Source organism: Pagrus pagrus, assembly GCF_965226575.1.
Source record: "Pagrus pagrus genome assembly, chromosome: 24".
NCBI classification, from domain to species: Eukaryota; Metazoa; Chordata; class Actinopteri; order Spariformes; family Sparidae; genus Pagrus; species Pagrus pagrus.
This window is the reverse complement of record NC_140206.1, coordinates 4,084,709-4,112,155: the sequence shown is the minus strand read 5'-3', so window position 1 is coordinate 4,112,155 and position 27,447 is coordinate 4,084,709. Positions and strand designations below refer to the sequence as shown.

Below are 27,447 nucleotides of genomic sequence, written 5' to 3'. Positions count from 1 at the left end.
GAGATCCAGAGGGGAGGGTCTGTGAGTGTGAGCAGGGTTTTTATGTCTCCGTTTTCATTCAGTGGATGCTCAGTGGCCCTTGAACCGCTTGGATTTAACTGGTGACCGGCTGGCTAACAGGTGGAGGAACAGTGAGAGCACTGTGTGGAGTGCTGCAGGCTGAGACACTTGGAGGACTGTTGCAGGAGCCGGCAGCATGCTGAAGATCCAGACGTGGTTGCTTCTCCTGGCTCTCTGTGCCGGGAACTTGGAGGCCTGGTTGTGGTTCTCAAAAGAAGAAACAACCACAAAAGAACCAACCACAGAAACCCCAACACAGAACGGGACAGCAGATGCCTCCACGCCAACAGGTGCCGCCACCGCGGTAGTAATGACAAGTACTGCCCCGCCAACATGGACGACAGGTGCCTCCAAGACGGCCAATGCCACGAAGAAGAAGGATGAGGTGGAAGCGGATGATGACCTATCCGGGGTTGGGGAGGAAATCCTCAACGTGGCCACAGGAATCCGTAAGTTTGTCGAGGCGTGGGACGCGACCCCGACTCCGACCGCCAGGACTACTAACGGAGGCCTGACAGAGAAGGTGGAGAGCGCTAACCCTAACATGACGGGTAATCCAAACCGGTTCAAAGGGGAGAGGGTGGAGGAGGGTTCTGGGGACGGGGTAGGGAATGTGTCAGATGTAGAATCAGGTGTAAAGGTATCGCCTAGAAATGTAACCGAGATTATAGGTGATGCTTCTAAAATCAGTGAGACTGCTGACGGTATTTTGGATCTCCGGCCAACGCCCCCTGATAGTCGCATCAATGGTTCTGATCCGTCTTGTCTCCCCGTGCCCTCTGATTGGTCAATTTGCTCCGGCAAACGTCCAAAATCTTTCACGCTGCCCAACTTTTTCAACCACATGTCTGTGGAGGAAGTGGGCGCGGTCCTACAGGAGTGGGCGTGGCTCACGAGGGAGGGGTGTCACCACAGCGCAGAGTGGTTCCTCTGCCTCCTGCTGGCGCCCAGGTGCCCTCCCCCCGCCGGCGCGCCCCTGCACCTGCCCTGCCGCAGCTTCTGCCAGGTGCTGCAGGACAGCTGCTGGGCGTCTCTGGAAAACGGGCGTCTCCCGGTGGAGTGTCACCTCCTGCCGGAAAGTGAGCAGGAGCTCGGGCGTCCTGCGTGCGTGTCCGTTAGTAACTGGAAAGGTAACCCCGGCGGGTTAGAATGTATCCTGACCGGAGATACATTTTGAACCCGATGTCACGTCACGTTGTGTCGATGTTTAAGCGTTAGTCTGTGTGTGTTTGTGCGGTGTTTGTTTTGGTAACACACGTGTCCACGCACGTTTTGGATAGCTTGCCATCTAACGATTGATTTTTGCATGTTTCAGCCAATTTTAATGCGATTTTAAGTACTTTACATTACAGCTGGCCATTTTTCAAACTATTATGTAATGTTAAATGTTTGCAGTTTTCTTTCTTATGCCAGGCCACCTCAGGCACATCTGACACTAGGGGTCTCCATTGCCGATGACTTCCTTCTTCACTCTGACTTTCTCCTAAAAGTTTAAGCCACAGGTGAAAAAATGAAACGCAGCTTTACCTTAAATAAAATAACATTTTGTTAAAAAACATTAAAAAAAAGGTATAGTCGTCTTTACATATTTTTAAAAGTGCACTACTAGTTCAACATTGCACACCTACAGTGTTGTCAGGAACGACAAAATCGATGCAACAGAGCCAGTGATTGTCTTTTTGTCTCCACACATTCTTCGTCCTTGTCAAAACCTGCTGCCTACATTACCCAGAATGCAACACTGATAGTTAAGTCAGAGATTCAGATGAGGAGCATGCACAGATTTATTTAAAATGTCAAACTTGTAGTCTTCAGACCTGAATGACATGTCGCTGACTGAAGTGACATCACCTGAGGGAAGTTATTAGACTTCATGCAGCTGCCTGATGAACCACAGAAGGCTTCATTCGACTCATCATGCAGCAGTACTTTGATGTTCCCCTTTAAAAGGGGCAATATGAAGACATTTTTATTGAAAACATTAAAAAATTAGCTAAAATTGAACAGAATGTGAAGTTTGACATCATATTGAATATCAAACGGCAGCTACAGTTATCAGCAGTTAGCGGTTACTCTGGTGTTATGCTGCTCCACATTTGTTTTGAATTTCGTAAAGGTGACTAATTCTTACATATGCACCTTTAACTCATCCGTCACGGCGAACAACAGTTGCATTTTTGTAGCATCTGCAGGCGCAGATTGTTTGATTTGGCACGTAACAATGAGTTAACAGACCAGAGCAAAAGTAGACATATTTACTGTGACAAGGCTCAAACTCAGGCATGTTTCAAGTCTCTGCAAGTCGAACGTACAAAACATACTGACATCAGCAGATGCATTCAACCAACTGATGCCTGGAAGGTTGGAAAATGTAAAGTACAAACAATCTGCAATAAACTGGTTAAAACATGCAAAACCAGCCGTATGGTCACTGCAGTCGTTGTCGTCATCGTTGTTGTCACTGTTGTGGTGTCACTTTCTGTCCAGAGGAGGTTGCTGAGCACGAACGCATGACGCTACACTTGAGTTCACGACACTGGCTGCATGCCACCTTCATTTAACTGTCTTGTCGAATGCACAGTTGCAGAACCGCATCTGCAAAAGCACCGTTTTTGTGTGATAAGTCAGCAATGGTCAGCAAGAGCAAGGTTACAGGACTTTTCTAATATATATGTTGTATTCAAACAGGCGTTAGCGTCAAAAACAGACTAAAATGAGAAAAATACACCAATAAATAACAGATTTTGTGCACCAAAGTTCATTCTGGTTGCATTACACACACCTAAAATTACTTTCTACACTGAGTCAAGTCTTTCTATATTAAGAAAAGCATTGTAAATCTATATGATACACACAGTTATGAGGCCTTTCCCCGAGTATAAACCTTTAAGACAGGAAATGCTCTAGAGGCCCATGTCCAGGGTTTTAGTGGCTTCATAAATTATGCAGTATGGAGTCTACATCAGGGGAGGATTGTTGCTGTATGGACTCTTCTCTCAGGGGTGCTGAACAGTATGAACTCTGCTACACAAAACCATCTTTATCATATGTTTTCCCACAGGAATATTTAATATAAATGTCTCAGGTTTAAGTGGCAGATGGGTTTTGTTATGTTCCACGTCCTGCAAGTAGCGTTCTTGTTTGGATAACCCTTAAACTCAGATATAAACCATACTGGGCCTGAAAACTGGAACGTTGTAAAACACAGATAAGTGTGTTGAATGAGGCGGGTTTGTACATTATGCTGCTGCACATGCCGAACAGGAGGTGACAGGACGTTATGTTACGATTGGCTGCTTTTATTGGGTGGGAATTTTCCAAACACCTGCATGGGCTGCCTCGTTCGTTCAGCCACGACGAAAGGGAAAGGAAGAGGGAGAAGTGGGTTGCAGTGTCGATGTATTAGTTCAATTTGATGCATATCATTGTTATAGATTTAGGTTTTGAATGTCATAATTGCCTGAATGCTCTATTGGAGATATCAGGGGTTTCATACATGCAGCATGTAGTCTGGTGGAGCAATAATCTCTCATTTCATCCATCACATCCTACATCCTGCATGCCGAGCACGCATTTCTGTCCTGGGTTATCTACTTGTCCACATATTTCACAATTTTCTGATCAGCTGGCGTGGAATTTATGTTTGGATTTAGATGCGAGTGGTGTTTTAGCCTCCAGAGTCCCAGCGAAGGGGGAAACAATTGGGCCATCTGTGGTGGGGAGGATGGGCTGTGGATGGCATTTACGATAGCGGCTGTGGGTGGGAAAATGGTCCACTGCGAAGAAAGAGAGTGGCGATTGTGTTGCTCCGTTTGGGAGAAAGGGCAACGGCGTCGCGGCGAGTAACAAGAGGGCCTTGTGACTAGGATGAGACGGGGCGGCTCGAAGTCTCTGCCAGAGGTCAGAGGGCACGGCCAGTCGCCCACCCTCCCAAACCACCAACACTTGATGGGTGGTAATCAAGTGTTCGGCCGACCATTAGAGGACGAGCAGAGACACAGAGTGGGACAAAGTCTAAGAGAGACTTTTATGTGAGTGGGGAATTACCCACTAATTCAGTGACGTGGTTCACAGTCAGTGCACAGTGTTCTTCAAAAACAGTTTAATCGTTTTAAGCTGCATTTTGGCCCAATTTAAATTCATTCATCATTAATCAGACTCCTTCCTGTTTGCCTGAAATTATAATTTCTTTTTTAGTCAGTGGTGAGCTGGTTGTGGCTCAGCAACAGCAGCAAAAGTTGAAAACAGTACGAGCTGCTTGAATTTTACATATAAAAGTCACTTCACCTGTCAATTGTTTGTATGTGCAGTAAATATGTGGCTGGAACTAGCAGCCAGTTAGCTTAGCTTAGCATAAAGACTGGAAACAGGAGGAAATGGCTTGCCTGCGTCCGTCAAACAGGAACAAAATCCGCCTACGAGCACCTTCACAGCTCAGTAATTAACACATTATGTCTTGTTTATTTAAAGTTAACAAAAACAAAAAGAGAAAAACAACAATTTGTGGTTTTACGGGGAGTTGTGTGTGTGGAACTATTTCTTGGCGGGGTGCGTTGACTTCCTGGAGTCTTGCAAGGATAATTAACTTTTAGTTTCCTTAGAGTCTTTTTGTCACCGTGAGGTTGTCAGGCAACCAGCAGCATGACTTTCAGACTGACACAGGTTAGCTGTTTCCCCCCGTTTCCAGTCTTTATGCTAAGCTAGGCTAACTAGCTGCTGGCTCTAGCTTCATATTTAATGTACAGACATGACAGTGGTATCAATCTTCTCCTCAAAATAAACAAATGTAAAGACATGACTGTAAAGACATGAAAGCAGATTGAAATGGTGCCGAGCTGCCAGCCTGGCTTCATTTTCCCAGAGTTTTCATGCCTGGTGGCAGAAAAAATAGCAGTGTGACCCCGATGTTTATAGAAAACCCAACTAAATGTTACAGACATGACTGGAAAGACATGAAAGCAGATAGAAATGGTGCCAAGCTGCCAGCCTGGCTTCATTTTCCCATGAGGTTTCATGCCTGCTGGCAGAGTGATAGCGAGGTATTATAGGGATCTAAATGCTAACAGTGTTATTATAATATAGCCATACATTGCTCAATCAATATTTACTTCATAACGATACGGTAAAGCAAATGGAGATGTGAAAGCAGATAGAAATGGTGCCAAGCTGCCAGCCTGGCTTCATTTTCCTGGGGACCAATCTTATCTTAACAAAAGTTGGTGAGCTAAAGCCTAAAACTTGTAAGCCAACAATAAACTGCTGTGGTATGAAGACGGGACAAGTATTTTTGTTCAATGTTTGGAAAAAATAATGATGGCTAAGAAAAGCCTGTTACCTGTTGCAGCTCACATTTCTTCACCCAGTAACAACATTTAATCTGGACTGCAGCCAAGAAACCAGAATATTTCAAATCTTGCTTGATGGGCTAAGAAAAGCGAGATCCAGCTGATGTCATCTGAACTCGCTCACTGATCCCTCATCAGTCAACTTTAATTTGACTCTCAGCTCTCGGCTTATTCAAACATGGATTAAGGTCTGACTGGGGAGCGGAGGGAGGCGTTGGATGTCACAGCTGCGTCGCCTCCGTTTGAAGCGTCAACTGATGCCACCCGGCTTTTCAGACGTGTGAAGCCCAGTTGGTTCGATCCCAAGAGGCTAGAACTCCAGCTGGGGGTGTTAATGGTTGAACTCACTTGTTTAATTGGCAGCGGGAGTCACTAAACAGACAATAGGGACTTGGAGGCGAAACATGTTTTTCTTTACTGGCTTTAAGGAGGAGAAAGAAACTGTCTGAACTGTATAAATATCTCAGATTCTTTATCGTGTATCGTTAGACAATTAGATTAGCTTGTTGTTGCAGGGATTACGTCTCCAAATAAGGACTGAAACGCTCAGATGGAGGTAAAGAAAGCTCTGGTTGAGGCATACTTTGATAATAGTGTAATGTTCCTTCAGCATTTTGCATGCAACAGACTGAATATACAAAGATTGCTCATGCAGAATAGAAGTCGGACATGTTTTTGTATAATTACAGAGGAGGAATGAGTAGGTTTGATTTTGTAAATACAGACATTTTTGGTTGCAATGGGCCAGACAGCGGAGTTAAAGTCTAGTTTCTTTAACTGAAGCCTCATGGGACATTCATATTTTGTTTTTCCTGCTGTTAATGAGCAATTTGGAGGCCGTTTGCATGTTTCTGGCATTGTTTTTGTAGGATGACATGCACTCTACTCTATTAAAGTTGCATTATATATGATATCTTAGTTGCAGTTCAAGTCTTTAAACTATGCTGTCAGATTTAAATAAATTATACACATGATATATGAGCAGTACAACTTATTGCTACAGTCTTTTCCAAGTGTTTTGAAAAGGAATCCTTACTTGTAAATATGTAAAACTGCCAGTTTGGAGCTAATACGTCATAACGGACCACATGAAGGGTCAACCAGCACAAGAAATACAGTCATTTTTTTTTTGTTGCAGCTTTGTTTTGTTTGCTGTCTGGATGGAGTTGCATTTTTTTTGCATGAAGCTTCTGCAAGTTCGGGATTTTGAAGATTTAAATGTTGATTCTGCCTCTTAAAACACTTGCACACTTTATTCTGCTGCTTTCACAACAGGAAGCTGATTTGCTTGTGTGAATTAATGCTGCAGATGGTTCAGATAATGTTTAACTGAAACCCCAGATCTGGATTTGAACCCTGGTTTGACCTTCCATCCACCCTGACGCCTTCCAAAAAGTAGAACTATAGAAATGTAATATTAAGAGACAGCGCTACATGATTTTGTGGGTTATATTTGATAATAAATCACATAAGCATGAGGAGATATTAGTTTGGAGTATCAGATTGACACATCCCTGCCAAAAAAGTCAGAGATTCATTGTTCTGAGTCATCATACTTGAGGAGTTTGTGTTTTTGGCCAACAGTAAGGGACTCAAAATGATTCAAAAGTTTTTCTTCTGCCTCTTCTCTTTGTTTCTTATCCTGGGGAGGTTTACGCTCTCGACTCCTGAACCTCTGGAGGAGTCCATTAGTCACACAATGACATTTCAGCCTGTTTTAACTGGCATGTCGTGTCCGTGCAGGCTTCTGGGACTTCAGTGTGTCTGTAAGCTTCATCCTATTAGAGTCCCTCATGGTCCACTTTCCCATGGACATCTGACACGCATTTCCTTCCTCCGTCCATCTGTCCGTGTCTCTTCTGTCTTTTTTTTCTTCACACAGTACAACAGGCATTGAGTTTCTCCGTGGTTAAATGTTGGAAAATACAGACATGGCACTGCAGTAATCCTCTGAAACAGAATACATGAGGTCATTTTTTTTTGTTTGTCAATGCCTTCAGGGCTGTGAATCATGTTGTTCTTCCGTACAATGGGTCCTGTTAGACATCAGGGTTAACATGACGATAGTTTCTGAGACAAAGTTCTCACATTTGGGTGTGATGCCAACTTCCTTTTGTCCTCTGGAGACGAGCCAAGTTAGAGAAACAGCCGATCACTGACTTGAAATTGAATGTTCGGCTTGGGGCATTAATATTTTGGCCTGGTCCAAACTATGAAGTATAACCTTGTGAAGACTCTCAGGAACATGAACAATGTCTGCCAACTATTCTTTCATACCACTAACACTGTGGTTAGAAGACAATTATATAACAATAAGTAATGAGGTTGTTTGTTTTTCTTGGGGACCAGAATGCAATGCAAGTTTTGGAAATGAATCACTGGTTCCCAACCCCCCACAAGAGGGTCATACACTTCTCTAAGTATTACCACTTTTATAGTAAATTCCTGGATAATATTACCACCAAACGGACGTCCCGTTTCATAACTCATGAACTGGTTGTCGTAGACTCTTCTGGGATAAATAACTGAAGTTAATTTGACCTAATTTCTCACCACTGTCACTCATTTGTTTGTTGGTTGGTTGATTTGATGGTTGGTTGGTTGGTTGGTTGGTTGGTTGGATGTTGGTTGGTTGGTTGGTTGGATGTTTGTTGGTTGGTTGGTTGGTTGGATGGTTTGTTGTTTGGTTTGTTGGTTTGTTGGATGGTTGGTTGGTTGGTTGGTTTGTTTGTTTGGTAGTTTGTTGGTCTGTATGTTGGTTGAATGGTTGGTTGGGTGGTTTGTTGTTTGGTTGGTTGGATGGTTTGTTGGTTGGTTGGTTGGATGGTTTGTTGTTTGGTTGGTTGGATGGTTTGTTGGATGGTTGATTGGTTGGATGGTTTGTTGGATGGTTGATTGGTTGGATGGTTTGTTGGTTGGTTGGTTGGTTGGTCGTTGGTTGGTTTGCTAGTTTGTTTGTTTGGCTGGTTGGTTGGCTTGTCCGTTGAAATATGCCAAGATGAGCATTGCTATGGAATCCCAGTATTAATGCTTAATGATCTGTTGATCTATTAATAATTGAATCTAGAAAATAATCACATTATTAAATAAAAATGTGTTTATTTTCTTTCTTGAGGCACAAACGGGTGAAAACATCCATAAATGAACCATAAAAACTGCCTGGCAAAGTCATGTGTTTCCAGTTCCTGTGCTTTTAATCATCTCATCTGCATCTTGGTTCACAGGATAAATCTAAATGAAGCCAGAGCCTGAGACCGAGACTACTCCGATAAAGAAATTAGAAAAGTGTGTGTAATTGTTATATAATGGTCTTGTAACCAAGATGTAGCTGGTATGAATGAATAGTTGGCAGACATTGTTCTTGCTCATGGGAGCCTTCAGGGTCTAGTTAGTGGGAGAGCTGTGGTCGGACTGGACAGCTTCCAGATGTGAATGTGAACTTATGAAGTAAAACAGGACCTGGCTTGGGAAAAATCAGTAAACAAACTCACATGTTGGTGCAGAAGAGGAAGTTTCCATCTTGCTATTTATCATTTTAAAAGTTTAATCAAAAGACAGGACATAATCTGACCCACCTGATTTGTGTAACAGCTGCAGCAGCTGTGTCACAGTGAGATCAGCCAATAGCAGGTGCCCTCAGTGGGAAGTTGACCACCCGGCGCGCCCCGCTCGAGTCTAAATCTGCACAGGATCTCGCTGTAGCTGCTGTGCAGGTCGAGACAACATAACAAACATTCATGCATTCAGCAGCGAGTGTGTGTGTAAAGTGTTAGTGTGTGTGAGAACATGTGTTTGGGATTACTCCCTCAGTGCAGATGTGCAGTTTGGTTATGAGCTGATTGACCCATAAATAACTTTCCATGGCAGAGTGTTGGTCAACATAATGAGACTTTCCTGTCAGCAGGTGGAAAGGTGTGCAGAAACACTCCTGAGTGAGAGTTTACAAGAAACAGCTAACGGCCAACATGGTGACGACATGTTGAAACAATAATGTGACCTTATAATGTGAAGAAAGTCATTCATTCATGAGTTTTGATGATAATAGCTAAACCCAAAGAGCGTCACAGTGGGAATCACTTTTTAAAGTTTTCAGGCTAATTTGAGTGTTTTTTGGACCGACTGTAATTAACTAAAAATGGAGAAAAGATGTTGTGGGAGTTTGTTACATCTTGAACATCTTAAAGGCAGTTTCACAGAAAACATTCAACCAATTTTAATGTCAGCAGATTAAATTTGTATTTCTTCTCTTTTTTCTGACACTTCTAGACCAAAATATTAATAATGTAATTGGCAAAATAATCAGCACATTAATTTCTTTTGACTGAAAATGGAAGATATGTCCAGTCTGATTTACAGTTAAGCTGCTAATGGTCCAGTACTGTTATGAAAGTTTGTACCACCGTCATTAATGATGTTAGATTTTCCCCCAGTTCAGCTCAAGCTGGTCTTTGTCAGAGTTGCAGTTTACTCCGACCGAACACGTAACAAGCTGTATTTGTTACTTTCACATCATTTAGAAACTTTGTGAAAACCCCCAAGACCACTGACCTCTGTGACCTTTGACCATTTAATGCACAGATTACATTTTAGCCATGAATCTGAGATGACAGGCCGTCGTCAGGAGATCACTGAGTGGACGTGTCCCCCAGGCCAAAACCCCTTTCTCCCTTGTGATGCCGATTTATGAGAATGTCTTCGTCGGTCTCGAGGCTTTTCCCTTTGGGCCGTTTGAATCTATGGGAACTGAAGTATCAGCAGTTTTTTTAAATAATTTGATCCCCAGTCTCACAGACACTGCAGCAAGAAAATGGAAACTGCAGTTAAGCAGTTTGATAGTGAACATTGTCATTAGTTGCAGCCTTGTCTTGACAAATAATAAAAAATATGTTTTTTTGTTTTGGTGTAAGCATTAAGGCTGTAGCTTGTCAACAGTCACATCCTGCCATCCTAGAGAAGGACGAGATGTGGTGATTCTCAGGGATGAATAATGGTGCACACATTCTTCTTGAAGGCATTTATTGTTTCTGACGTCAGAAAGGTGTGAAGGTGGGGGGTTCCCGACACCGTTCATTGATCCGACAAAGCACTTTCACCCCATTAAAACCCACTGTGCAGCGATCCCTGACTGCGGTTTGCTGCTTGACCTGGAGGGTCATCGCGGTTTAGGGTTTGTTGTTCCAGAGGCACTTGTCATGAATCAGTTGAGTCGGTCACTCATTTAAAGGAGTTACTTAACTTCCTGTGCGCCCTGCAGTGAGAAGTATTGCATTTTAACAAGATTTAACACATCCTAACCTGTAGTTTGTCACGAAGTCTGGAGAAACGTTCTTAAATCTAAAAGAAACAACTTATAATCTAGAATATCTTCTCGGAGACTGTTTAAGGATTCTGGATCGTTTGCCATCCAGACGTTACACAACAGTTTCTAAGATTTTCTCTCTGAGAACTTGTGATTTGCTGATCATTCCTGTGCTTCTGACTGACTCTGTCTTTGGATCTGATGCTGCCTTCAAGTGCACCTCATAAGCTTGTACTTTTGAGTGATAAATTCAACATTTTACGCACATTTTATGTTTTTTGGGGCACTTATCTAAAGATATGTACTATATTGAGTAGTTTTTTTGATGGCTGGCGATTTAGTTCAAGAAACTTAAAAAAACTAATAACTGAAATCAAAAGAAACGACTTATAATCTACAAACTTTTCTCATTGATCGATTAAGGATTCTGGATAGTTTGCCATCCAAATGTTACGCTCAGGACCACAAAGTTTTTCAGCTGCACTTGAAGGCAACATTTGTCCGATCTTTTCAAAGTTTCAAAGTCTTAAATTATTTTCTTTTCCTTCCCCTGCAGCGGAGAGCGGCGTCTCTTTGCTCCAGCTAATCGGAGACCCTCCACCAGATGCGATCACCAGGTCCTACGGGCCGAGGGGGGAGACCGCCTACGTCTTCGACCCTGCGGCAGTGTCGGGCCAGCCGGCTCTGGCCCACGTCCCCAACCCTTTCTACCGCCACTTCTCCCTCGTCTTCCACCTCAAGCCATCCTCTCCCGCCGCCTCCGTCCTCTTCTCCATCACCGATGGACCCCAGAGGCTCATGTACATCGCCGTCAAGCTCAGCGCGGTGCAGTCCGGCCGTCAGAAGGTTCAGCTCTTCTACACCGAGCCCGACTCCGAGGCTTCGTACGAGGCGGCCAGCTTCGATGTGCCGAGCATGGTGGACAACTGGAGTCGCTTCTCGCTGGCTGTGTTCGAGGAGCAGGTGACTTTCTATCAGGGCTGCGACTCCGAGCCACAGGTGGTGAAGTTTGAGCGTTCGCCGGATCCAATGGAGCTGGACCGGAGCGCCGGGATCTTTGTGGGTCAGGCAGGAGGAGCCGACACTGACAAGTTCCAGGTAATGCTTGAATACATGCAAATGTAATGTTAAACCTTTAAGTGGACCAGCTGAGTCATATATCTGGGTCAGAACACGACACGTTTACGGTACTTTTACCTTCAAAATATCAACTTCTAGAAAATGGTAGAAATACATAAGTTGTGATGTTTTATACATCCTGTAGTGCTTTTTTTCATCGATCTAACCGGTGTTTAATGGCCGCCTGATCCAAATATATAACACCAGTTGTGTCTTCCAAGTTTGGACCAAAGAAGGCCGCATTCTCAGCTGCAGTTGGAGGAGCCGTTATCAAACTTTTATGATGTAAATATGGACTTTGGAGGTTCAGAATGGGAACATATTTAGTACATTTCTGGACAAAATGATCACTTTTGCAGGCTGGATTTAAAAAAAACAGGATCTTCACACTGTTATTTTGAGCATTTGGAAGAGAAATCAGTCTTCCAGCCATAAACTCCAGGGTGCCAGCAGAGGAAATGCTCGAGCGCTGAAGAGATGTTTGCTCATCACATTTTCTGACACAAATGAACGAAAAACAGCAACGAATCCTCCTCCAGATGTCACCCACGGGAGCTGGAGCAGTCAGAGTAATACGCTGTGTGCTAATCGAGCAGGTGTGTGGAAGTCTGAGCTCTTTAATTTCTCCCTGTGGCACCTCGCCGCAGGTTCGTGGCAGAGTTAACCCTCCTCGTTCTTGTAAATCTATCACCAGACCCTTCTCACCTTTGACCTCTGACCTTTAGCTTGACTCGCATGGATTTTAAAGTGGAGAAGAAACTGATTTAAATCATCTCAAAGCGATAACTCAACATTTATCCAAACACTTCAGTTACGTTCTGCTCTTTGCTGCATTTTTGGGCTTTTTCTGCCACAAATCATCCAAAATTGGACTTTTTTAAGGGCACAAACTCGTCTCGAAGGAAGAATATTCTCACTATTCTCGTAGTGAATCCTTGGAAAGAGCTTGAATGCGTCTTTCGAGGACCGAGTGGTGAAAGCAGCTGACACAATACTCTCCTCTGCGTGAGTCATTCTCTCACATTTTCCATCTCTTTGGAGATTTCAGAGGAAGCTAATATTGTGACTCACAACGAGTTTTGTCATCACGGTGAAATAAGATGCATTCAGCATGTGTGTTTGTGTTTGTGTGTTTGTTTTAGGGTGAGATCGCAGAGCTGAAGGTGGTGGGAAACCCTCGGTCCGCTGAGCGTTTGTGCGACGACGAGGACGACTCCGACGCTGTGAGAGTTTGTTTTTTTTAGTATTTCAGTCAAAGTGTTTGGATGCTTTTTGTGTAACATGTGTGTCTTTCTCTGTGTCACAGGCGTCTGGTGACTTCGGCAGCGGTGAAGGCGACAGGAGACAAACAGGACACACCGTGAGGGTCAGTTTGTATCTTCATCTTTTCTGCACAGATCACTGGATTTCTGAAAAATGTTCTCAAGATGAATCGTGTGTTTGTCTTCAACCTGCGTTCTTTCTAATGGCCAGCAGGGGGCGACTCCACTTGTTTCAGAAAGAAGTCTGATTGTATGTAAGCTTATGAGAAAATGACCTGACTTCTCACTTGATTTCTGACCTCAGTAAACAGTTTCCTGATGAGTTCATGGTCTCAATCTCTAGTTTCAAGTCTTCTTCAACACAGCGCGATGCTCAGTTTGTAAATTAAGGTCACATTTAGAGAAAAAATAGTAAAAGCAGTATATACTTGTGGCCATATCCTCTGCAGCTCCACCCAGTTTTCCGAGTATTTTCACTTGTGTCCGACACTTGGAAACTGTAGAAGAGGTACAGAATTAAATCAGTTAGCCGGAGTCTGAACCGGAGGTTAGCCAGCTTCTCTGGCAGGTAATCCAGGCAATTTTGACCCAGAAAATAAAAGTAACTAAAGCAGATTTGCTAAACAAGGCTGCCAAATGCATACAACTTTTTGCAGAACTTGACACGTGCAAGCCAGAGACTTGATACGTTGATACGTTTGTTGATACGTTTGTTCAGTATCGAGCTATAAGAAGCTTCTGTTCAAAATATTCTTCAGAGTTTCTCAGTATTAATGTCGGAGGTGCAGCTTGAGTTCACCTGGTTGAGAGAGAACAGCAACCACACTCGGATCTAGAAGTAAATCAGTGAAAACATCTCGTACAGGGCTGTAAAGTTTGGGTCTTTTCTTTTCTGTTTCCAGACCACGCCTGCCTCCCTGCGTCCAGTCCCTGAACCTCCTCTAAAACCCTCAGATGGAACCAGACGCAAAGAAACAGGTAAAAGTTCACGTACGGCTGCAGATCTTCAGTGCGTCGCTGCCAACACGGTAAACAAACGGCAGGAAGAAAGTGTAATGGAAGTTTTTAATCACACAGAAGCCGCTGCCAATGAAACGTCCTGTATCATCACTGTGCTTTTATATAGAAATATGTGCATTAGGGCGCCTGTCTGGACCTGAAGGTGAGGGGAGGTTTGCTGCAGGGCGTCAGTGCGTTAGTGTTGGTTGAAGCTCTTTAGCTCCCCCTGGTGGACGTAGACTTACAGGCCTCACGCCACCGGTAAAGATGTTTGTGTTGTGTTGACTTTAGATGTCAGGTATCAGCCATCGTCGGTGGACCAAAGCCGGGCCGGATCGCAAGGCCCAAGAGGTGGGTCGCTGGGGGCAGAGGGGTCGGGTCACGCCTGGCAGAAGTGCAGATTAAGATTAAGTCCTAATCGACATGCAGCCATCCTATCAGAGCATAGGATGAGCTGCTGGGCGGGGCTGTGAGCATGATGGTGGAGGGTGGCTGGAGTCTGGTTTGTGCTTTACAGTCTGTGGATGATCCAAATTATTCAACATGAGTTGTTCTTTAAGAGGCGTCAGAGATAGAGGAAGAAGTTACAGTTAAGTTGCTTTAGTAGCTCAAGTTTTTCCCTTCAAGGAACAGTTCACCCAAAAGTGTAAATCCAGTCATTGTCTCCTCGCCCAGTGCTGATTGACAAAACATTTCTGGAGCTTCATAGCAAAACAGAGCTGCAGCATTATCCGAAACAACTGAAGTAGATGTTTTAAAACATTAAAAAAAAGACTATTTTTGCATTTCTGGAAGCAGCAGGAAATGCATTTTCTAGTTTGTTTGAGCTTTCTGCATCGAAAACAATACAAAAAACATAAGAAGATATAAAACTACGAGTGCAACTGTACTTGATTGTTAATCTGAGGTGAACATGGAGAGGAAGTTGAGTGGATCCAGTCACTGAAGGGAGTTTTATGAGTTATGCAGCAGCGCCCTCTGCAGACAGAACAGATCATTGACCTGGATCTGTCCACCAGGTGGTGTCAGAATAATCAATTTCTTTTCCTTGTTGCTTGTTTGCACTTTAAATCTCTGTTTGACTCTTTATTGTTTTCAATAAAGAGGTATCTTTGCTTTTTGGTGATGACAGTGATGGTCTCAGTGATCATCACTGGATCAGTGCGACCTCATTTAGTAAAAAAAAAGAAAGAAATACCCCCAAAAAATCACATTTATATTCTTAATTATTGTAGTTTTTCTGTGATTAAGTTATTAATGTGAAGCTTTAAGTGCCTGAAATGTTTTGTTGCTTGTTCTGAGCATAAATGTGCAGGTAATCTGATTACTTTCTTCTGCATGGTGTACTGAAGCGCTAAAGTTAATTTGTTCCTGAGCTGCTGATTTACGTCGTGTGACCGGTTCCTCAGGTCCAGATGGCTCTAAAGGTGAGAAAGGAGACAAGGGAGACAAAGGCTCCAGAGGGGACACGGGCCCCGTAGGACCGAAGGGAGAGTCAGGCTCCAGCTCCGGCTCCGGCTCTGGTTCCTCCTCTCAGGGTGGAGGACAGAAGGTAGAACATCAGTCTGTGTGTCTGTGTATATGAAGGATCGTGTTGTTGACTGCAAAATACTAAATATTTCTATCTTCTCTTTGGTTTTCAGGGAGAAAAGGTACGTTACCTACAGTGTGTTATGAAATATGTCTCCTTCCTCTTCTTCTTCTTCTTCTTCTTCTATTTCTTCACCTGTTTCTTCTTCTTCTACATAATACTTGAACTTAATGTTTGTCTTTTTCTCCTTTGTTCAGGGAGACAAAGGTCCAAAGGTACGTTACCTACAATATGTTACACTGACTTTGTTCCCTCTGAGGAGATTTTATTTTTCAATTTGTCTTCTTCATCATCTTCATTTCAACACACATTGTGATGTAATGAACGTTTCCTTCTTCCTCACCAGGGTAGTTCCGGCTTCGGATACCCCGGCAATAAAGGCGAACGAGGGGCTCAGGGCCCTCCTGGGCGTCCTGGTCCTCCCGGACCTGCAGCGGAGGTGGTTCGGCTTGGGGACGGCGCTGTTGTGCAGCAGGTGTCTGGACCCCCCGGACTACCGGGAACACCAGGGACAAATGGGGTTGCAGGGCCTGCAGGAGCTGATGGAGAGCCTGTGAGTACAGAAAAAACCTGTAGTTTCACCAAATCTGAGCTTTTCTAGATGAAAGTGACTCACTGATTGTTTTCTATCTCTTAGGGAGATCCAGGAGAGGATGGAAAAGCTGTAAGCACCTATGTTTTATTGAACATATTGAGATTGTCTTGATATTAACACATAACCGGTGTAATTTTGTTGTTTTGCTCCCGTTGACAGGGTCCAGCTGGGCCACGAGGTTTCCCAGGAAGTCCAGGAACGGCTGGCGCCAAAGGAGAGAAGGTTGTATTACAGAGAGGAACAAGATGGAAAGATCAATCATGTTGTTTCTTGATCATTTTACAGTGATTTATTTGGCTTGATGAGGTTTGATATTTCCAGGGTGAGCGTGGAGAGGGTCAACCAGGACCCAGAGGCCCCCCTGGTCTACCAGGACCTCCTGGACCAGGCACCGGAGACCGTCCAGTACGTCAACACGCTTTTCTTTCAGGAGCTTTTTCTTGTTTCACGACATATTTGTCACTGTATTCTTTTGATTGATGTTTTGATAGACGTTTATCGACATGGAGGGCTCAGGATTCCCAGATCGGGTACGTTGATCATTTTAAACATTTTAAGGGGTTTTGAAGTGAAGTTTTCACACAACATAATGACTTTGTGATTTGTTTTCCAGTCTTACCATGGTCTCCCGGGCCTCCCAGGTCCTCCAGGCCCACCTGGTCCTCCAGGAACTTCAGTGGCACTGGGCACTAACGGTCCGGTAGCTTTCGGACCTCCTGGACCACCAGGACTTGATGGAGCCCCTGGTCTACCTGTGAGTATCTCTTTATTTGACTGTGACGTGACATAATATGAGACAATTTTAATTATAGGAGCTGAAATGCTTGTCGAGCCTCTCAGTATGGAGATTTGCTGCTTGTTTGCAGAATCAGGATAAGCTGTTAAACTGTGCGTATCCTGCGTGTATTTCAGGGCCCGCCTGGTCCTCCTGGTCCACCGGGTCAACCAGGACTCGGAGGAGTGAAGGTGAGAATGTAAAAATGTACCTATAAAACATGTGGCTTCATTTTGTTCGGGTCTTCTTTAAATCAGAAATGATCATGGATGATTTACCACTTAACGTTTAGGTATAGCAGTGGTTTCAGCTAAATGCTAACACCAGGTTGACATGCTCACAATGAAAATGCTAACATATTGATGTTGAGCAGGTATAAATATGAGTATGAATATCTCTTAATATCAAGAATTTTGCAGCCATACCGACCCAACCTCAATCCTAGCTTTAGCATGCTAACAGGCTTATAATACAATGCTATCATGTTGATGTTTGGACACTTTTTGGTTATAACTTCTAAATAAGAGGAAAGTGATACCCATCGAGCCTAAATGCTAACGTTATCATGCTAACATGCTTAAAATACAATGCTAACATGGTGATGTTGGGACACTTGAATTTCAGTGAGCGACCCTGCTAACGTGGCTATAACACATGCGTTTTTACGTGTTCACTTTCAGGGTGACAACGGTGAGCTCGGTCTTCCAGGAGCATCAGGAGAAAAGGTGAGTTTAAATCTACATTTTTTTTATCCTTTACTATCACCTGTGATTTGTCTCGAGGAACGTCAAGGTTTTCTCTTGAACTTAAATGAAAATGACAAAATTGTGGCGGGTGCACCATCTAGCTTCTCTCCTCCGTGTTTGTCGCCTTCCTCTAGCAAGACGAACAAGACTCCAACATTTTCACGGGCCTCTTCTCTTACTTTACTCCATCCTCTACGGTGTGTAATGGTCGTGGGTACTGGGGGGGCTCTGCTTTGGTGATTTCCTTCCCTTTTCTCAAGATTTAATCAGTTTCCTTTTCCGCAATTAACATGTATTTTAATTATTCCAGTTTCTGATTACCCAAACCACTCCCTTTAAGTTACGTATCCTTAAACCTACAACAGTATGCAGAGAAATACTTCCTCTCAATGGTTTAATTTAACACTCTGCTGCTTTTCTTACTGTAGCTCTAATTTTCTGCATCATCTCTGTTGACATCACTCACTTTTCCTCACTTATTCTAACAGGAGTGTCTAACGGTCCTCAGTAGTTCAGCAGAGAGACATAAAACACCCTGATTATTTTCTCTTTGTCACCTCAGGGTGCTCAGGGTGACGCAGGACGGTCAGGCACACCAGGGCAGACTGGGCTGGCTGGGCTTCCAGGTCCAATGGGACCAATTGGACCTCCGGGGCCACCTGGGCCACCAGGGCCACCGTACCGTGGTGGTTTTGCTTTTGTGAGTAGTGGTTAAACGTTCAGAGGATTTGTGCATACAACTACGGGAAGTGACCACAAAATGCAACGTGTATGGTTATATAAGTATTGTAGCGCTTAACGACTAATCGGATGTATTGAATTACCATTTGAGCCTCTTACCGACATAAATATAACTAAATAAATGCTCTGAATTCAGAGATAGTTAAGGCATGAGTCTGGTGATATCTTATAGTTTCTATTATTTGAAACATATCCCGTAAGAGGACCAAAACCAACCAAACACTGACTATGTCTACATGCGCGCTAGGTGGCAGTGGATCCAATCTATCTAAGAGATGCATGATTCCCATTAGGCCTTATTATATTAACCCTAACCCTGCCTTCCTCTCTCTCTCCTTACAGGGCACCGATGGTGAATATGAGGGGAACAATGGTGTGCCTGGACTCCGTGGCCCACCTGGACCGCAGGTACACAATCACCTATACGTGAGAACCCTGACCTTCCTTTTACAGTAGATCTTCTGACTCATGTTCTCCTTTATTCTGTCTTCCAGGGTCCACCTGGTATTGCAGGTCTACCTGTAAGTACTACAGAGTTTGTACAGCTTTGTGTAGCTTTCTTGGAAATGTGTATACACAAATATAGCTGTTGTTATCATTAATCGTGGTTTATTCTTTACGTAAATCAATGTAAGTTGAACAAAATCGCGAGTAGTGTTTTAGTACTGTTTTGTTTTGATTTCCAGGGTAAGCCAGGTTTTCCAGGCACCCATGGAGACAAAGGATCAGAGGGACCAAGAGGACCTCCTGGGATACCAGGTCTGGACGGATTCTCTGGACAGTCGGTAAGAAGGCAGATGAATTCTGGGATGTGCTGCTTAGTTTTTTTAGTAAACCATCAAAAATGTAAATAATACTCTAGTTCTGACACAGTAAACATATTCCAGTTTTATACTCGGCACTAAAACTGCTTGTGTTCATTTTTAAGGGTGATAAGGGAGACAGAGGAGAGAAAGGAGAGATGGTGAGTTATGTGCAAAAATAAAAACAGTATGCAGTGTGCAGTATTCCAAAATATTTAAATTTTTGTTGTTGGAAAGAAAATCATAGTTTGGTGGCAGGAGATCCAGTCTACCTCGTCTGTTCCTTCAGCAACAGATAAACATTTTACTAATTTTTGGATGTTTCACATGTGTTTTTTGTAGGTTTCACATGTGCTTTTTTAAAATTTCACGTTTCTGGAAGTTTCACATTTTTTTTTATTTCACATGTTTTTTGGATGTTGCACATGTGTTTTTTTGAGGTTTCACATGTGTTTTTCGTAGGTTTCACATGTTTTTTGGATGCTTCGCATGTGTTTTTTGGACATTTTACATGTGTTTTTCGTAGGTTTCACTTGTTTTTTGTAGGTTTCACATGTGTTTTTGTAGGTTTCACATGTGTTTTTTGGATATTTCACATTTGTTTTTCATAGGTTTCACGTGTTTTTTTGGATGTTTCACATGTGGTTTTTTTATTTCACGTGTTTTTTGGAGGTTTCACGTGTTTTTCAGTGGTTACACATTTGTTTTATTTCTTATGTGAAAATATTCAATTCACATGTGAAGGAAGAAGTAAAATTTCAAATCTGAAATTTTGGCAATTGATATATCAATATGGAATATATCAATATGTCTTTGCTCTTTTTATTGATTGTTTTATGTCTATAATTCATGGCAGGGTGCACCAGGGCGAGATGGCGGGCCACCTGGACCTCCAGGGCCTCCCGGGCCTCCAGGACAGATCGTCTACCAGCCAACAAGCGATGTGAGTCAGACGTTCATTCATTTCAACGTGGAGAGATTGAATACGTAAAATGAATTTAACCCTCACATAACAGCCTGCCATTAAATCACTAAATCACTGCCTGAGTGTTCGTGTTCACTAACCGTCACTGCTCGTTCACCTCGACACTAACTGACCTAACTTTGTCTTGCTGTAGTATAATGACGTTTATTGGAGCGAAGGGGGGCAGGTGAGTCGTCCACCTAACTGACCTCACCATAAACCTCACTGAACTAAAAATATTTAAACAGGTTTTTACAATATTTCTTCTTTTTCTTCATGGTTTTCACTCTCTTTTTCAGGGAAGAGGTGGTGTTCCGGGTCGAGCAGGATTCCCAGTATGTTTCTCCAACATTATCAGATAGTTTAGTTTGGAAAATTTTAATCCATATGAGAACATGGGAGTAAGTCAGTGTGTTGTGTGCTTTCATTTAGGGGCCAATGGGACCAAAAGGAGATAAAGGAGACTCAGGGCCTCCAGGATACGCACCTAAAGTAAGAAATGTAACATTTTAATGAAATGATTTACACAATAAAAGATGCACATTGAATGTATTTTTTGTGCAGCACTGTACACTGCAAAAATAATTTTGTCCCACTAAGTCTTGTAAATATCATGTGATGGATACAAAATATTACAGACATAAATGCCTTCAAATAAAATGAATAAATGAATAAATAAAATGGGAAAGTAAACAAATAGGGGAATTAATATAAAGGTAAATTAATACAGAAGCAAATTAAAACATAAAAATATTTATTTTGTTTTTTTATGTATATATTTTTTTAATTCATTAGTGCCTACATTTATTTTTAATATTGTATTTGGCACATTTAATGGCGTATTTATTAAGAAATTATTATTAGATAAATTATAATTTATTATTTAAGAAAAATAACCCTCAATATGTTTTTCTTCTGTGCTATCAATCGGAGATCTCTCTTTCTTTTCCAGTGGTGTTTGTAAACTTTTCATTTAACCCTGTTTGTTTTGTTCAGGGACAGAAAGGAGAGCCCGGTCTCATCTTGGGGGCTGATGGGAGACCTCAGTACATCGGTGGCCTGGCAGGACAGCAGGTAAAAACCTTTAGGAATTATGAATAGTAATTGAAAATAACTAAAAATAAGTGATTAATCGTCTAAATTGTGTGTTAATTTACAGGGTGAGAGCGGACCCCCTGGCCCAGTTGGACCTCCAGTGCGTACCATATTTTTATGTTTCACATTTTGAGTGTTTTTCTGATATTACATAAGCTAAAGGCATCAAATCAATATCATTAACTTGTTTATTTTCAGGGTCCGTACGGTCCTGCAGGCCAGAAAGGAGAGATTGGGCTTCCAGGTAGACCGGTAGGTAGATTTCATAAAAATGTCACATTACATTTTTATACTGTCAGTTTGAATTGGTTCTTACAAGTCCGTACAACCACTAGGTGTCCCCAAAGTTTAAAATTTATAATAAACGTGTTAATAATTTATGTCAAACTGTGTTTTTTTAGGGTCGACCAGGGCTGAACGGCGCCAAAGGAGAGAGGGGAGATTTAGGCGCTGGCGCTGGATATGGTTACCCTGTGAGTATCCTCAATTTTGTCCCATTTGCTTCCGAACCTGTGCAGATATTTTATCCATAAACACAATTTAATCAATATTGTTGCTGTTTCTCAGGGTCCTCCAGGCCCACCAGGCCCCCCTGGACCACCTGGACCTACTTCTTCCTTCGACGGCTCCAGAGTAAGTCGAGATATGAAACAGTTACCGTTACATGTTCATTGGATGATTGATTTAAACCTTTAATATTTGTTGCTACTTATGGATGCGAATAATAATCCTAATTTTTATTTCAGGGACATGATGATTACGCCAGGTATTACCCAGGTAAATCCACTTCATATTTCAAGTTCCATGAGACAAAGAAAATATTTCTTACCAAGGGTTACATGAGAAGATTGATACCACTCTCATGCTAAGCTAAGCTAATTAGCTGCTGGCTTCAGCGATAAGAGAGTGTGTGGTGTCTATCTTCTTATCTAACTCTGAATAAGAAAGCAAAATGTTGGCAAAGCGCAAATATGCAACTTTACATTTCTTTAGCTCCAGTTTTTAATTTCGTCTCGTCACAACGCTGTGCTTATAGTCCGGTTAGGTTTAGGCACAAAACGCTTGGTTAGGGTTGGGAAAAGATCAAGTTTTGGCCTAAAATATCTGGTTTTGTCGCTGCAATTGAGTGTTTTACAAATGTTCAAACGCAGCCTTGAACAGTGGTCATAGGCTTAGCAGCCTCTTGCTCCTCCTGACATGAAAGTCAACTTATATACATGTGATATAAACGTGATAAGACTGGCGACTGGGCTGTTTACAAAGATGTCAAACTTTTCCGTCCTGGTGTTTAACTTAATTTGTTGTTGCTGCTCTTTTTGTTTTCTAGCCACTAAAGGAGAGAAAGGTGATCGTGGACTACCGGGGACGCTTGATATTCCAGGTAGCACCACTTCGTCTGTTCACATACATGTTGAAAAAGCTAAAAAGCAAACGTTAAATGTTTTCAGTGTGTAGACAAATTCAAAGCAAGGGATTTTGTTTGTTTGTTCCAGGTTTCGGGTCAAACATTGACATTTACACTTTAAAGGTAAGACTCATTTCAAGTCTCAGATTTCATTTCATGGTCATAGTTTGTGGTTAAACTATTAGCATCAGTACGATTTTTGTGTATTGTTACTCTTGGATGATAATATTTATGTACACAGAATGAGATGAAAGGTGAAACAGGCAGTCCGGGCGTGAAAGGAGAGAAAGGAGAACCTGCCGGAGGTGGAGGATATTATGACTCTCGCTATGGATGGAGCGGGAATGGACCCCCAGGAGAGCGTGGACCTGCTGTAAGATCAAAAACATAAAGCTTTAAAGTCAGTGTTTCCTCAAAGAACTCATCATTGAAACACTTCTCTTGTTCACATCAGGGCCCACCGGGCGACTCCATCATTGGCCCACCAGGCCCTCAGGGGCCACCTGGTCAGCCAGGAAGAGGCTATGATGGGCAACCAGGACCACCAGGGCCACCCGGACCTCCAGGAGCATCCTCCCCTGGAGCTAACAGGGGCACACAGAGTGAGTTATAATCACAAACACACACAAATATTCAAGATGAAGTCTGTGTTCAGGCTAATTTGAGCTCCGTTTGAATGACAGCTATCAATATTCCTGGACCGCCGGGACCACCTGGAGCACCTGGGCTACCTGGACACACCTCAGGGGTGAGAAAACCTTTTCATTTTTATTTCCTCATTATCTTTCAATATGTCATGACATACAAATAGGACTGTCCTCACAGCCATCAGTGTAACTTATAGATGGTAGATACCAAAATTGTGACTTAAAATTCGATTTGGTTTGGAGTCCTTGAATCATCAGATAGAATATGTGTTAGCTAGCATGCTAGTAGCTAAGTGAGGCTATAATTGGGAACAGAGGTGTTTGAGCTAACATGCTCACAATAGCAATGCTAACATACTAATGTTAAGCAGAGGTAATGTCTACCATATTCACCTTCTTAGTTTAGCTTGATAGCATGCTAACTATTGGTAATTAGCATTAAACCTAAAGTACGTACTGACCTAGCTACGTTCGTATGTTTGTAGGTGACCGTGTTGAGGTCTTATGATACCATGACCGCCACCGCGAGAAGACAACCTGAGGGCACTCTGGTGTACATCATAGACCAAACAGATCTCTACCTACGAGTCCGAGACGGAGTTCGTCAAGTCCAAGTAAACAAATCGCCTTTTTTAGCGTCAAAATAGTTTGATTTCGCTGTTTTTCTCGTGTATATTGATGCAGTTGTTTGTACTTTTTCAGCTCGGGGGCTACATTGCTTTGCCCAGCGAGGATGTGAGTATTTGTCCTTTATTCTCTTCCTCAGAACATATAAAGAGTCCTGTTTTAATATGTATCATACTCATTGTTTTCAGGGTAATGAGGTCGCGGCTGTGGAGCCCCCACCAGTCGTCCCCTACTACCCAGACCACCACTCCAACACCGACACCCAGAGGTCACCTGAGGAACGGGTCCACCCCGACACTAATCATCAGTCACACCCACACCAACATCAGCCGTCACACCCACACCATCATCACCCAACACACCCTCACCTACCTCACCCAACACACCCTCAACACCCATCAAACCCTGATCCCAGATACCCCGACCACCATGATCCCCGATATCAGCCGGACCCGCGGTACCCAGCACCCTCAGATCCCAGATTTCCAAGTTACTCAGAACGTATAAACCAACCAGACAGTAGATATTCTGTTGAAGAACGGCCTTCGTACCCAGACACTCGCTACGCCGTCACTGCACGAAGACCACCTCCTCCTGTGCCCGAGACTCCAGTCCACCATCACGCGTCAGGTCCAGGGGTACGAGAGTCCACTTCTAAACCATCATAGTCGCATCTCTACTCTAAGTTTTATTATGAAATTAAATATTGTACCTCGGCTTGTTTCCGCAGCTCCACCTCATTGCCCTGAACAGCCCTCACACCGGCGGCATGAAAGGCATCCGCGGTGCAGACTACATGTGCTTCACTCAGGCTCAGGCCATCGGGTTGAAGGGAACTTTCAGGGCCTTCCTGTCCTCCAAACTCCAGGATCTCCAAAGCATCGTCCGCAGGGCTGACAGGGACCGTGTACCAATAATGAACCTGAAGGTATCCAACCGAGCTCAGAGTCAGATGAGAAGATTGATACCATCTCTGAAGACTAACATGTGAAGCTAATTGCACGACTATTCCTCGTCCTGATTGTGTTGTCTCGTCTTTGTCAGGACGAGGTTCTGTTTGACAGCTGGGACGCCATCTTTAATGACGGCAGAATAAAGGACAACCTGCCGATCTACTCCTTCAACGGCAAAGACGTTCTCAGAGACGACACATGGTGAGCCTAAAATAATGGCCTGTACACATATAACACACAAATAAAACACAAAAACAAGTGCTAAAAGTGACCATAACGTCTTTCTCCCAGGCCAGAGAAGATGATGTGGCACGGGTCGACCGGCGGCGGGCAGCGGAACGTCGACAGCTTCTGCGAGACGTGGCGTTTGGGCAACCCGGTGGTGACCGGCATGGCGTCGTCGCTGCAGAGCGGCAGCCTGCTCCAGCAGACCTCCAGCAGCTGCTCCAGCTCCTACGTGGTGCTGTGCATCGAGAACAGCTACACCGGCCACGCCAGGAGATAGACGCACACACACACACACACACTACACACACACTAGACAAATCCCAAAGTCAAGCTTTTGTCCACACCGTGCACTGTATGTGGTGCTCTGTAAATATTTTTCTTAGTGTATGTTTGTTAGCCCCTCCTATATGGTGCTATACAGGATCGTTCCACATGTTGAACCTAAGTTACGCTCAGGTGACAAACAGTAACACACCCTCCGGCAGCCATTTTGAAGGCAACAGAGGCCTTAAGAGCTGACTGTGTTTCCAAAAATCTTCGTCGTCTGTGAACATAAACGCTTCCTTTCTTTGATGTTTGTGACTCGTCAGCTAGCAGTCGCTATAACGTTGACGTAAATATGAGATTAGCATGTTTGGTGCTAGCTAGGAAAGCCCCGTTTTGAGATATCTTTACCCCTAAAACCTGATGCAGTAGCCTGATGTAATGTTTTGTGTTGAATAATGAATATATCTGGGAGACGCCACTGTGATCATACGTGGAAATAACGTCTGAACTGTCCGACAGGAGCAAGAGAGGAACCATTAGAAATAAAAAGGTAGATGTTCACGTTTCCTCTCCTTCCTGCCAGATTTAAACCAAAAAACTGTTGTTAGAAACATTAACATACCGAATGTACGCCTCACATACCTACATGCAGTGTTAATAACGATTAAAACAAGGTTTCCTGTTTCTTTAAATGCCACATTTACTTTTTATTTTCTGTATTTGTCAGTGCTGGAGTGGAAAAAATGGAGAAATTGTCAGTTTAAAGCTGTTTATTTCTTAAAATGGTGCAGTTATCAACACATTTCAGCGTCCAAAAGCAACATAAAGTTATTGCATATGAAATGTATGTTTTTAACTTCTTTCCTTTACACACTGATGTTACCTGTTACCCATAGCACTTGAGTTATAGCCTTTTTTTGTTTGTTTAATTCTGCGACTGTCTTGCGTGGGAAGATATTTTCGAGTCGTATTCTTTAGCAATAACAAAGGGATATTTATTTTTTATAAACCGTTCAGCTATAATGTGTGATGTGAACGCTCTCACAAACATTTTTTCTAAATACTTCCAGTAAATGTGCAAAACCCTACACGAGGACGTGTAGCGCGTATTGAAACCAGCTCTGGGACAAAGCTTCCCGCTGAATAAATAGAATTGATGTACAGATATCTGATAGGATTCAGCCATAAATGTTTGTCCATGCACTGTTGCTTTTTATGTGTTTTTAAATTTTTTTTTAATTCAAGAACAGTGAATGCACTGCAGCCAGCTTACAGTGGAGAGGATACAAACACTGGTGTCACGCTGTCCTGGAGAATAGAGTGATGTTTTCGTGTACTAACAGTGCCATAACACGTGCAGTAAGATTTGTATTAACTCGTACAGGTTATTCTGTTTTTTTCTCCTTGTGTGAGCAACGTTGTGAATTGCTGCATCTCATTGAATAAACCTGTGTGGAAATTGTGTCTCAGGTGAATCGTGTGGTGACTGTTTTAAGACTAGTAGTTTCAGTTTGAGATCAAAACGATGCTGATTTGATGCAATAAATTACAATTATACAAAATCTCAACACATAAGAAGAATTTATGATGACTTAGGATCTGTGACTGAAACACTTTTAACAATATAATACCAAGATAATGCTATATTGGCTAAATAACATAGCAAAATAAAAATTTTAAAAATAATTATGGCCTTGATATGAGTTTTGGTAGATTTTTGTCACTTTTCAAAAAGAAAATAAGACTCAATTAAGTGTACTTTGTTGCTCCAGACACCATTAAAAATCAACTTTTGTTTGTATTCTGTTGCAAAATGTTTGAAACATTTCTTTTTCCAGTATGTTTCTTCAACATACAAGCTAAACACACAGTTACATACAGTTTACTGTGCTGTGAATGTAAGTGATGGTTCACAGTTACCACTTA

At 42.8% G+C, this 27,447-nt stretch overlaps 1 protein-coding gene across 1 annotated transcript; it reads left to right on the top strand.

Annotated features, from left to right (window-relative positions):
• Positions 1 to 2: 2 nt before the first annotated feature.
• On the top strand, positions 3 to 26,985 carry LOC311253197 (uncharacterized protein). The gene is made up of 42 exons (XM_084346980.1): positions 3 to 611; positions 11,261 to 11,802; positions 12,966 to 13,046; positions 13,130 to 13,189; positions 13,988 to 14,063; positions 15,494 to 15,636; positions 15,873 to 15,890; positions 16,022 to 16,228; positions 16,313 to 16,339; positions 16,430 to 16,492; positions 16,592 to 16,675; positions 16,762 to 16,800; positions 16,884 to 17,024; positions 17,183 to 17,236; positions 17,726 to 17,770; positions 17,926 to 17,988; positions 18,354 to 18,491; positions 18,875 to 18,940; positions 19,027 to 19,053; positions 19,219 to 19,317; positions 19,461 to 19,496; positions 20,192 to 20,278; positions 20,454 to 20,486; positions 20,599 to 20,634; positions 20,732 to 20,791; positions 21,296 to 21,373; positions 21,459 to 21,494; positions 21,593 to 21,646; positions 21,796 to 21,867; positions 21,962 to 22,027; positions 22,141 to 22,171; positions 22,722 to 22,775; positions 22,888 to 22,922; positions 23,041 to 23,172; positions 23,254 to 23,401; positions 23,483 to 23,547; positions 23,932 to 24,060; positions 24,149 to 24,181; positions 24,262 to 24,711; positions 24,804 to 25,001; positions 25,118 to 25,227; positions 25,318 to 26,985. Exons 1-42 carry the CDS (start codon positions 197 to 199, stop codon positions 25,529 to 25,531), a joined length of 4,545 nt encoding a protein of 1,514 aa, XP_084203106.1. The 5' UTR covers positions 3 to 196; the 3' UTR covers positions 25,532 to 26,985.
• The last annotated feature ends 462 nt before the right edge of the window (positions 26,986 to 27,447 follow it).

Bases quoted from the DNA above. Each gene is read 5' to 3' on its own strand.
- LOC311253197 (XM_084346980.1), top strand. From the start codon at position 197: ATGCTGAAGATCCAGACGTGGTTGCTTCTCCTGGCTCTCTGTGCCGGG. The intron at 13,190-13,987 runs GTCAGTTTGTAT...TTCTGTTTCCAG, and splicing joins AAACAGGACACACCGTGAGG to ACCACGCCTGCCTCCCTGCG. The intron at 21,868-21,961 runs GTGAGTATCCTC...GCTGTTTCTCAG, and splicing joins GCGCTGGATATGGTTACCCT to GGTCCTCCAGGCCCACCAGG.